The 12,074-nt window shown below is 39.9% G+C and overlaps 1 protein-coding gene across 4 annotated transcripts in view; it reads left to right on the top strand.

The window, feature by feature from the left end:
- The window catches only part of DSTYK (dual serine/threonine and tyrosine protein kinase), a 55,803-nt gene that overhangs the window by 39,109 nt on the left and 4,620 nt on the right, over window positions 1–12,074 (top strand). For all 4 annotated transcript variants that reach the window (XM_074222476.1, XM_074222478.1, XM_074222479.1 and 1 more), the window contains exons 6-12: window positions 515–691; window positions 1,991–2,120; window positions 2,473–2,629; window positions 3,034–3,166; window positions 6,058–6,171; window positions 8,138–8,252; window positions 11,525–11,659. In XM_074222476.1, the coding sequence (XP_074078577.1) occupies window positions 515–691; window positions 1,991–2,120; window positions 2,473–2,629; window positions 3,034–3,166; window positions 6,058–6,171; window positions 8,138–8,252; window positions 11,525–11,659 (961 nt within the window). The remainder of the gene's footprint in view (window positions 1–514; window positions 692–1,990; window positions 2,121–2,472; window positions 2,630–3,033; window positions 3,167–6,057; window positions 6,172–8,137; window positions 8,253–11,524; window positions 11,660–12,074) is intronic.

Here is a 12,074-nt window from a genome sequence, read left to right as displayed (position 1 = left end):
ATCTTCCTGACTCCAGGCCTGATGCTCTGTGAACTGTGGCGCCCCCTAGTGCCTGTCACTATAACGACATCCATTAGAGGACTGGGGATCTTTCTCTAATTAGGGTAGCCACAGACTTCCCATTAGAACTCTCTTTCCCACTAACTAAATATCTTTCTTGTTTGGGCTCTGTTTTGTCCCCTGAGACAGGGGTTGTAGTCTCTCTTATAATGTAGAACTTAGGCTCGTTGATAGACTTTGAATTACAGAGACATGCTTCATCAGCCATATCTCTTAACTTGATGGCACTGAATGGATCTATCCTAGGCTTAGGAGCTTGGACCCTAAACTCCCTTGTTCTCTTAAGACTCCCTCTGGGTTGATGTCCCTACTTTTAATACTAACTAGTATTGTAAGGATTAGAGTCCCAACCCGCCTATGATTCCTCCTTTTTGGTGCCTTATTTTATTGACATTGTATCTTCCTGCATCTTCTGCCTAATGTGTTCTTGATCTCATCGCTTTTTTCTTGACAGATTATCCAGCGAATCACATGGGTAAGTCCACCTGCAGTTACTCCAGAATGGAAGAGGAAGGTGGCTCAGGATGCTATTGAGAGTCTCAGTGCCTCCAAGCTGGCCAAGAGCATTTGCAGCCAGTTCCGGACCCGGCTTAATAGCTCTCATGAGGCATTTGCAGCCTCCCTGAGACAGGTGAGCCTATGGAGGAGGGGTTGGAGTTGTTTCAGAGAGAGTAATGTCTCTGTTTGTTAATCTGTATTGACTTGATTTTATCCTCCCTGGAAATTTGTTTATCTGTTTACTTTAAAATTATATAAATGTTCTATTGATGCCCTCTATAAAATATTATTCTTGTTTTCTGATAACTTTCCTGGCCTTCCAATAGAGCCCCACACAGTTAAGCAAAACAAGTCAACTCAGTGGCTATTCATGATGGCCTGTACCTCATTCTGCTTCTGTACTTGCCATCTCTTAGCCAAGAGACAAGAAGCATGCTTTGATCTTTTGAAGTCATGATTGGTCTTTTTGTTTTCCACATGATTATCTATTTAAGCCCAATACAAGGAGAAGGAGAAGCACAAGTGATTTATTTCCCCTATATCACAGAATGAGCAACAGAAAAGTTAAGATGGGGCACAGTGCCAAAGCCAAGTCACAGAGCAGTCCATGTGCTGTGTGTCATAGAAGGATCACAGATTTCTTTTTCTCTTTTTTTGACAAGGCAATGGGGTTAAGTGACTTGTCCAAGGACCCACAGTTAGGTAATTATTAAGTTTCTGAGGCTAATTTGAACTCAGGTCCTCCTGACTCCAGGGCTGGTGTTCTATCCACTACACCACCAAGTTGCCCCAAAATCACAGATTTTGAGCTAGAAAAGACCTTAGAGATGATTTAGGCTGATCCCTTTGTTTTGAAGATGTGGAAGAAAGGAAGGAAGAAACAAACAATTACTAAATCTTAGACCCTGGGTTAAAGGTTTTACAAATATTACCTCATTTGATCCTCACATCCATTTTGGAAAGTAGGTACTCTTATTCCATTTTAAAGATGAGAAAACTGAGATAAACACAGGTTAAGTGATTTGCCTGGGTTACATAGCCAGTAAATTTCTGAGACCAGAATTGAACTTAGGGCTTCCAAACTCCAGGTCCAAGGCTCTATCCAAGGTCCACCAGCTGCCTCAGACTCAGGGAGAGCTATTGATAGGATGGTAGTTTTAGAGCTAGAGGAGACCTTGGATGACCCTTATTTGAGATATGAGAAAATATAGAAAGGGAAAGTGACTTCTCTGAAGTCATACTGATAGCAGTCAGGTTTTGAACAAAGGTCCTCAGACACTTAATCTTTCCCAGGAGCCATGTATCCTGGCTCACCACAACTTTATAAAATCTGCTTATTCTTTCAAGGAGAGGAGGCTTTTGGTTGGAATTATCTTTAACCAGACTTCTCAGCAGGTAGGCCATGGTCATATCTCTTTTGTTTGCACTCTAGTTGGAAGCTGGTCATTCAGGCCGTCTAGAGAAAACTGAGGACCTGTGGCTGAAGGTACGGAAAGACCATGCTCCACGCTTGGCCCGCCTTTCCCTGGAGAGCCGCTCCCTGCAGGATGTCTTGTTGCATCGTGAGTCTCTGTCATTTCCCCTGAGCAAGATAGAAGAAGGGGCTGAATACCAGCTAATTCTGTCATAACCCCGATGAAAATACCAATCCTTGGGGACTCTAGAAATTCTTTTCCATCCTTGTGTATCTGTGTAAGCCATTAATTTATTTTTAAACTACCAAAGTTCCTCATCTGGATCTGCCATTTGTAGAAAACCTGGTTAGCACCAACATGTATCAACTACACCAGATAAATGAATTCCAAAAACCTTGGATTGATAGCAGTTTTGTTTTTCTTATAGACAGGATTCTTTAAGTAGGCACCTAGAGAGAATTCATTGAGCCCTAGCCGTCCTTCTCTCTGTGCCTTATAGGTAAACCTAAACTGGGCCAGGAGTTAGGCCGGGGACAATATGGTGTGGTGTACCTGTGTGACAACTGGGGAGGTCATTTCCCCTGTGCCCTGAAGTCAGTTGTCCCTCCAGATGAGAAGCACTGGAACGACTTGGCTTTGGAATTTCACTATATGAGGTGGGTCCTGGTTTCCATCTGTCTGGTTAAGGATGCATAGAAGCAGCCAGAGATCTGGCTTAAGTTCTATACCCCAAGTACAGAACTTATCTGCTTATGTCCTTTCTCTGCATTTCTCAATGCTGGGTTTTTGTAGACCAGTGCTTAAACCTGGACTCCCTCTAAGGCCAAGGCTGATTTGCTAGCCTAAACCCCTTCCTATTCCAATTTCCTTTCCCTGTCTTTCTGTGTTACATTCCTCCTTGGTCATAGAGGCTCAGCTACTTTAAGGTTTCTGGTCTGGGAAGTGAGTCAGATTTCTGTCCTCTGGACCAATCTAGAAGTCCTTTCTTCCCTGAGTCCTGGCATGCCTTATAGGAATGGGGCATGTGGTTTGCAGCCCAGACCCCTCTCCCTCCTACCAGGTCTCTGCCCAAGCATGAGCGTCTGGTGGATCTTCATGGTTCCGTCATCGACTACAACTACGGCGGTGGCTCCAGTATTGCGGTGCTGCTCATCATGGAGCGGCTACACCGGGACCTTTACACAGGGCTGAAGGTGAGGGCAGGGAGGTAACACAGGCCAGCCTGACTGCTAAATTCACAGCTTTCCTTCTTATTCTTCTTCCCTTACTTCTCAGAGCTTTCAGGTTTTCAAAAAATGTTAGTTTCCTTAATTCCCAGAGACCTTCTTAGATATTTCACTCTCAGAGAGGGTTCCTTGCTGGAGAGTATATTTAGTATATGGAGACTCCTGTCATCAACCATTTTAACTTTCCATGATGGTAGTGAAGTTCAGACTCCTTGTAATACACAGACTTCTCATAACTCTCCTGCTCCTATTGAGCACCAATTACATATAAAATTCTTAGTTTTATGTTTACCATCTGGCTTTCCAACACATGACTCTTTTGAATGTGCTTTCCCACAGGATACTAATGAATTCTTAATCACCTTGTCCAATGCCTTGTTCTCATAACTGTTGTTGAGCCCTTTCTTTTTGAACCTCTTTCTTTACATTCTTCTTTATGGTTCTGTCACAGCTTTAGCTGTGGCTTCTATGCAAATGTTTTTCCAATCTTTATCTTGCCCTAGTTTTCCAGTTACCCATAGAACATTTTTACTTGGATATGAATCTTTTATTTCATACTTAAGTCTAAGACAGACATCATTATCTTCCTTCTTAAAACCAACTCCTCAATTTTTATTTCCAAAATGTATAGCTATTAACTAAACAATCCAAATTTAAAACCTTAGTTATCTTTGATTACACATCAAGTTAATTGTCAAGTTCTACTGGATCTGCTGAATCAATGTCTCTATTATCCATCCTCATCTTTCCGTTCTCAGAACTATCACTGAATTTGAGACCCTTGTAATATCTTACTTAAATTATTTCAGTAACCTCCTAATTGACCTTCCTACCTTTAGTTTCTTCCCCTTTCCAGTGTAAACTGTATGCACCTACTAGATTAGCTTTCTAAAGCAAAGCTCTGGTCTTTTGACTTCCCTGATTAAAAACAAACCTACCCTTCAATGTCTCTCCATTGCCTGCTGAATAACATCTAAACTTCTCAGCCTGGCATACTGTGTGCAGTTTAGCTTTAACCAACCTTTCTGGTCTTATCTCTCTGTACATCCCTGCCTTCTCACACCCTATACACCAGCCAGATTTGATACTTCACTTTTAACACAAATATGCTTTGTCTCTGTTGCTTCTTCTGTGTGAAATGCTTCTCTATTCCTCACCCTCCCAGTTCCTGCCTGGGGAAATTCTACGCATCTTTCAAAACCCATCTCAGATACTCCTTCCTGATTCCCTCACCCAGATTTGATCTCTCCCTTCTTTGAGCACCATAACTCTGTGTCCCTTTTGTGGAATCAATCTTCCATTCTGCCTTTTGTTTCAGTTATCTGTCATCCTCTTTTTCATTTTTTAAAATTCCTTCATAAGAGCAGGGATTGTACCTTACCCAGCATATTTATGCTTTCCTGCTTGTAGTAGGTTGTTTGATAATTTTTTGTAGTGTTGTGGATACAAAGACATAAACAACACAGATGTTATGCTTAAAAAACAAAAATCTATTTGAGGAAGAGATATACCATCATACGATCCAGTTTATAATGGGGAATGAATGATATAAATGCTAAGAACATGTGAGCATGTGATTTGTAGCTCACACATCTGCCCAAGCAGGAGCTGGGATGAACAAAGGAAATTTCTTAATATAGGTAGGTTTAGCTGGCCCTTAAAGGATGGGTAAGGTTTGACTAGGCAGAGAGAAGTCTAGGAGAAGGGTACTCCCAGCGGGTGGAATAGTGATCAAAGGCACAGTGACCAAAGTTTGTTGAGGGAGCAGTTTATAGATAAATCAGACTGAAGCAGGGGGTTTGTTTAGTGAAATAGTAGGAGATAAGTTAGAAATTATCTAGAACACTAGGACTAAATTATGGAAACCCTTCAATATCATGCTAAGGAATTGTCTTTTTAGTTTTTGAAGGTTTTTGAATTTAAGACATGAGTTTATGGTTAAGCTTTGAGTTAGATATTGAATTTCCTTTGTCCAAAGCAACAACCATAAAGAGAAATGCATAGGCTTTCAATCTGCCTGCAGAGAAGTTCCCCTTCTTACTCTAGTGGGAGCTGTGGGGGAAGAGGAAAGATTTACCACAGAACTTCAGGGTGGGTCCCCTCCTACTGCCTCCATATGGTACTTGGCATATGGAGGCCTCAATGGCAGGCCAGGGGGAAATGCAGAAATGCTACAAGGGACCAGGAACTTTGTGAAACATGAAGCTGATCATTGGTTTAATGTGGGAAATGATTTTCAAAGGTACTTTTTTCCTCTGTTTCTGAGAAGCTAGGATTAGTTACTATCATCTATTCTGGTATGGACCAGAAAACTTCTTTAGCACTTTAGATGACATGACATGGGCTACAAATGTCTGGAATCTAACTATTATGGACAGTTTGGACATTTGTAACTCATATAACCAAATCTGGGTCAGTTGTGGTAAAGTGAAGTCTCTTAGGTCTAGCAATAGGAGGAAATCCAAGAGATGTAGAAATGCTTATAGTTAAGGCTGAAGGACAATTCTGTGGTTGATCTAGGCCTCCTTCTTGGTACAGGTAGGATCCATGAGGCTGGCCCTTCAATCTTTTGATTATCTCTAGTCCAAAGCCAAATGTGAGAATTGTTCAGTTTATCTCATTGTAACTCCCAAGGGATTGGATTTGTACTTGTCTTTCTTAAAATTTCTTGTTCCTTGCTTTATTTGCCCCTCTCTTGTTCTTTCCATTCCTCCATCTTTATTTCATATTTCTCTCTTTCTATACTGGAGACATTTGTCTCTTTGATAATCCCACTGAACATATATTCGTTTATTTGAACAACCAGGAAGTGGGGAGTTATTCTGAAGATGACAGATGAATTTTGTTGTCTCTCACAGGCTGGGCTGATTTTGGAGATGCGTCTGCAGATAGCCCTGGATGTGGTAGAAGGAATTCGTTTTCTGCATAGCCAGGGGCTTGTCCACCGTGACATCAAATTGAAAAATGTACTGGTAAGGGCTGTTCCCTAGGATACTTGCTCTTGTGGGCTAAAGGGCCTGAGAGAAGGAATTTGGGTGAGAGAATTGAAGTGGACAGGATGGTAGCTCTGCTAACCACAAGCTGGATCTTGGACTTTTGGACAGAGACACAGGGGAGTGGGAGTGTCTGAGTGGAGAGAATCCAAGCTGTTTTCAGTATGTCTCAGGCCTGGCTTGTTGTGTCTTGGCTGAAAATGGAAATTGTGCTCAAACATGGGTGAGACAAATCTAGGCAGTTTAGCTGGCAAAGAGTTAGAACTTTACTTTCACCTTGCTATCCCAATGAAATTATTTTTTGGATCACTTTCTTTGAAAAGAGTTTTGATATTTCTAGAGACTCTTGGTATGTAGGTAACAATTATTTGGGGAAAAGAGAAATCCTCAGAATTCCTTAAAGTATATCCTCCCCAGGAAATTCCCAGATAGTCAGCTGAACTGGGAGACTCAGGCTTGGATTTAAAAGTGATTAGGGAGCCTCCTCTTGCCCTAATACTCATCCCTGTGGTATATATTTTTGAGTTTGAGGGGGCATTTGGGATCAGAAATGCTTCTCTGAATGAACTTATATGTAAGGGAACATGAAATCCAAGATAACTGAAAGCCACAAATTACCAATTCTAATAAACTAATATTATTTTTTTTTGATGAGGTCCTGAAACTGGCAGATCAGGAGAATTGCATCTATAGTTTATACTGACTTTAGCTAAGTGTTTGATTGAATCTTTAGTGCTATTGTGGAAAAAAATCATAGACATCATAGCATTGTTAGGTAGATTCAGATTTTGAATGATTGAATCCAGAGTGTACCTAATGGTTCAATGTAAATGAAGAAGGTTCATGATTAAGTACCCTAGGGATCAATGCTTGACCCTGAAATATTTCATCTTTATCATTTATTTGAACAACAACATAGATAGATAGATAGGTAGTATACACGGAATAACAGTCAGGATTCAGGTTTTTTTTTTTTTAAGGCTTTTGCAAGGCAAACAGTGTTAAGTGGCTTGCCCAAGGCCACACAGCTAGGTAATTAAGTGTCTTAGACTGGATTTGAACCCAGGTACTCCTGACTCCAGGGCCGGTACTTTATCCACTGCACCACCTAGCTGCCCCAAGGATTCAGATTCTTAATAGGCTTGACTATTGGGATAGAACAAAGAAAGCATACCTTTGGGCTCAAAAGAATTCACTTCACAAGTGAGTTGGTTAGCAGTTCTTCTTGAAGAACGTCTTGGAATCTTAGTAGATTATAAGTTCAATATGAGTCAACACTGTGATGTGTAGGGCTGCCAAGAAAGCCCAATAAAATCTTAGGCTGTACTGGGAAATATAGTCTACCAGGAATAAGGAGGTGACCAATATGCTGTTTCCTGCCCTGATCCAATTACATCTGGAATATTGTGTTGAGTGTGGGGTACCACATCTTCAGAAAGCCATTGAAAAGCTAGAGCACATCCAGAGAAGGATAACCAGGATGAGGGTGGGGGGAAAATTTTAATTTTATATCATCTGAGGATTACTTAATGATATCTATCCTGGAACATGAGCATTATCTTCAAGATTTTCAAGGCTTGTTACCTGGAAGAGGGATTACACTTATTTCTTTGGCTCTAGGAACAATGGATGAATGGTGAAAAGAAGCAAATCTGAGACTAATATGAGAAAAACTTGATAACCTTTAGACCTATCCAGCAATGGAATGTTGTGGGAAGTAGTGGTTTTCCCCTTCATTGGAGGTCTTTAAGCAAAGACTAAATTGAACATATTGGGGGATATTTAGAGGACATTTTTTTTCAGGTATATATTGAACCAGATGGTCTCTGTGACCCTTTTTAATTATGAAATTCTGTGCTAACTTTAAAATCTAGGCAGTCCTCTTTGCAAGACACTAGAAGCCAAAAAGTATTATCATCTGACTATTGCCTTGCTTTGTTTACAGCTTGACAAGCAGAACCGGGCAAAGATCACTGACCTGGGTTTTTGCAAGCCCGAAGCCATGATGTCTGGCAGCATTGTGGGTACTCCAATCCATATGGCTCCAGAGCTCTTCACAGGTGAGGCTGGTGGAGATAGTGGGGTTTAGGATATGGTTCAATAACTTTCTTAGTTTTTAATATTGCCAAAAAAGTTAAGCCATACCCTTAAAAGCAACTGATATGCCATAGACATAGGTAAGAGAGAAGAAAGCATGGGGAAGAGTAAAAGAGGAGAAAGAAGCTACAGAAGAAGAGGAAGGAAGCACACACACAGAGAGAGAGAGAGAGAGAGAGAGAGAGAGAGAGAGAGAGAGAGAGAGAGAGAGAGAGAGTGTGTGTGTGTGTGTGTGTGTGTGTGTGTGTAAAGGGGCAGGAATCATCAGGGCAACAGTATACTGGCAACAGTATACCACCAACAGATGTTTCAGTTATCATTCTCAGAGTTTGGTTTCAGATGCTACTGATGCATAATCAGTTGAATCAGTCATCAGGCATCTTATTCAACACACATAATAAGGGCCCAGGATTGTGCATAGATACTCTGGGTGGAGAAGATTAAGTGTAAACAATAAACCCTGCCTTCAGGGAATTTATAATCTAGTAAGAGAGACTTGTGCTAAAATTGGTGAAATAATCAGTGGCCAATATAAAATTAGAGAAAGAATTAAACCCAAATTTTGTAGGTCATACTGTAATTTCTTTACAAGATCAGAGAAGGGGAAGATCATTGAAGACTGCAGCATTGGAAGAGAAATTCTTATGGACAGATAGAATCTGAGTTGCACTCTGAAGGTTGCAGAGGAAGGTTTCTGAGTGGCATTGGGAAAAAGGGAAGATATTTCCAGGGAGTTTGGACTGGGGGGAAATATTAGTGACAGCAGAGTGAAAAGGCTGACTACATACAGGTTCAGAACAATAGGTTCATTTTAGGAAAGTTCTTAGGAAAGATTAGGAAAACTAATCTCCTTATGGAAACCCTTGAAATCCAGATAGGGGAATATATTAGACAGTAAGGGAACAGTGAAAGTTTTGTTTGGTTTTGTTTTTGAATAAAGGAGTAGCATGATAAACTAGTTGTGGAGTAGTGGGAAAAAATTAAACTGGAAGATGCCACGATTCTTATCTCAGCCATGCCATCAACCACTTCTCTGACATTGGGAAAGTTATCATGCCTTTTTGTTTTCTCATCTGTAAAGTAGAAGGATTAGACTAGATGACCTCCAGGATTTCGGGTCCTCATCTTGAATTGGGCTCTAATATTCTCTGATTCTCTGAGAGGTTTGTACAATATTATTTTTTTAAGCAGTATGTTTTTAGTAATATATAATATGGATTGGAAGTTGGAGACTGGTACAGAGAGATAAGCTTGGGAGGTGATTACAAAAATAAAAGTATGAGGACTAGATTGGTGGTGGTTGGAATGGAGAAGAAGGAACACATTTGGGATATTTTTACAGGAAGAGGGGTCAGGGCTTGGCAACTGCTGGATCTGGAGAAAGAAGGATGCTTCTAGGTTGACTCTTAAAGTTTTGAGTCTGATGTCTAGGACAGTAGAAGTACCCTTGGACAAGAAAACTGGAAGGGCGGGGGTGGGGTGTCTGAAGTTAGAATTTCCTTCCATCTCTCCCAGGATCTCTTCACAGCCATTTACAAAATGGAGTAAGCCAAGGCTCAGATGTCTAGAACAGTCCTGGGCCTTGTGTTGTCATTCCTTCCTTTAAAATTCCTCTTGAATGAATGATCCTTTATTCTAGATTTCCATTGCCATTATTTGAATTCCAGACCTTTGTAACTATATTATTTTAGCAGCCTCCTATCTAGTTTCCATCCCTTGATTAGATTTTTACTTCAATCTTTTCTGCAGGCTTCTGTCAGACAAATCCTTTTATTTTTCTAACATTTTTACTTAATTATTTTTCATTTAGCAGTCCAAAAATTGCAAGTCTCATTCTACATCCTGAGTCTTTTTGATGTGAAGTAGGTGGATACCCTGTTTTATCATCTGCCCTCTTAAATTATGATTGGTCATTGCATTACAGAGTTCTTAAATCTTTTACAACTGTTTGTCTTTGTAATGTTGTTATTGTATAAAATTGTTTTCTCTGTCTCGTTTTACAAGACTAATTCTTTTAGATCACCACTTTGATCATGTTTCTGTTCTACTCTAGAAATAACTAGGTAGGAGGCTGCAAACTTTAGAGTCAATTTGGAAACTTCTTTCTTTCTCCATATCTAGCAGTCATCCTGTCCCCTTTTCCTTAAATTAAGTCATAACTGCTGTGCCTGGTTTGCAATATCCTATCTAATCCATCCAGTCTAATTTCCCATTACTTCTTAGTATAGTTTTTCTTCAGCATGATCTTCTTGTTTTGAAATTTAGTTCAACTTCAGTTCTACAATCATCAATTCATTTATTTGTACCATTTTATTTCTTTAGTTCTATGAACCAAAAGTAGCATTTTATATATAATAAAATATTTTATTTAATAAATTGTTTCTTTACAAAGAATGAACTTTCTGTCACAAAGATATTTTGATTCAATGGCACAGTTTATTTGTTTGAAGATCCAATGAAATTGTACAGTGGATAGTTTGGGACCTGGAGTCAGGAAGTCCTGAGCCCAGATGTCAACTTTGCTTCTAGGTGTCACACAACCACTCTGCCTCTCAGTTTTATCACCAGAAAAATGGGAATAACAGTCCAAATATCCCAAGGAGACTATGCATCCACAAACATTTATAACAGCTGTTATCTGCAGAGGATAAGGCTAGGGTCTTGGGAGAGAGAACTCAAGTTGAGGTAGAAAAGAGTCCCTGCCCTCATGAGATTTTACAGCTTACCTAGGGGTTAAAATATATACTGTAAATTTAGTATGTAATATTGTAATAAGTGTAACTAAAAGATATAGTAGCTATTTTTAAAAACATCTTAAAATGCTGCTAATTATTATGCATTTAAACCAATGTTTTTTCTGCTATCATTCCTTTTTTTTTCCTCATTGTATCAGAACACACACACACACACACACACACACACATTATTCATTCTTTCCTCCATGCTTTTGCTCATTCTTTTGTCTTCATTGAGCTTTATTCCCGGTTCCTACTAATGATTGGTGTCCCTTTATCAAGTTACTTAACTTTCATGATTCTTTGTTTCATCAACTATGAGATGTGGAGCATAAAAATCTGCCTTGGCAGCTGCTATAGAGGGTGGTTGTGACCCTTGAAATCACAGGTATGAAAATCCTCTGGGGAAGAAAAGGACAAAGTTCTATAAGGATACACCATTGTGAGTGCAATTGGCTATTGGCCCACTCACTGGCTTCCCCTTACTTCTTTTAATGTAGGAAAATATGACAATTCTGTGGATGTCTATGCTTTCGGGATCCTCTTCTGGTATATCTGCTCAGGCTCCATAAAGCTCCCTGAAGCATTCGAAAGATGTGCCAGCAAGGACCACCTCTGGAACAATGTGCGCAGAGGTAGGAATGCCAAGCCCTACCCATTTCATCTGCTTCCTTTGGCTGACCAGAGCATCTGGGAGAAAGGACTGCCATAGACAGGCTAACTCTGTCTCCTGTAAGCCCTGACATAGGAGGAAGCAGTGGCACAATTCTTAGAATTCCCATCTGTGAGAGATCCATTTACCTTTCCTTAAGAAATTTTCCCTAAATATGCAGAAAAGAGTTTCTTCTCCTCCAGTATTATTCTAGTTTCTTTCTCATCTTCATTACATAGTTCATACCTAATATAATTCTTAATGCAGCTTAAAAAAAATCAACTCTCATTCTATTTTTCATCTTAAACTCTAGTTGAGTCAGTTGGCACTGAAGCTGTGGAAGATATCTTTCATTTGTAATTGCATTCCTATGACTGATTGTGTTCTCATGTTCATGA

This window comes from Macrotis lagotis, chromosome 2 (assembly GCF_037893015.1).
Source record: "Macrotis lagotis isolate mMagLag1 chromosome 2, bilby.v1.9.chrom.fasta, whole genome shotgun sequence".
Taxonomy (NCBI): Eukaryota; Metazoa; Chordata; class Mammalia; order Peramelemorphia; family Peramelidae; genus Macrotis; species Macrotis lagotis.
The sequence above is the reverse complement of the archived record's forward strand: the minus strand, read 5'-3'. Positions and strand labels throughout refer to the sequence as shown.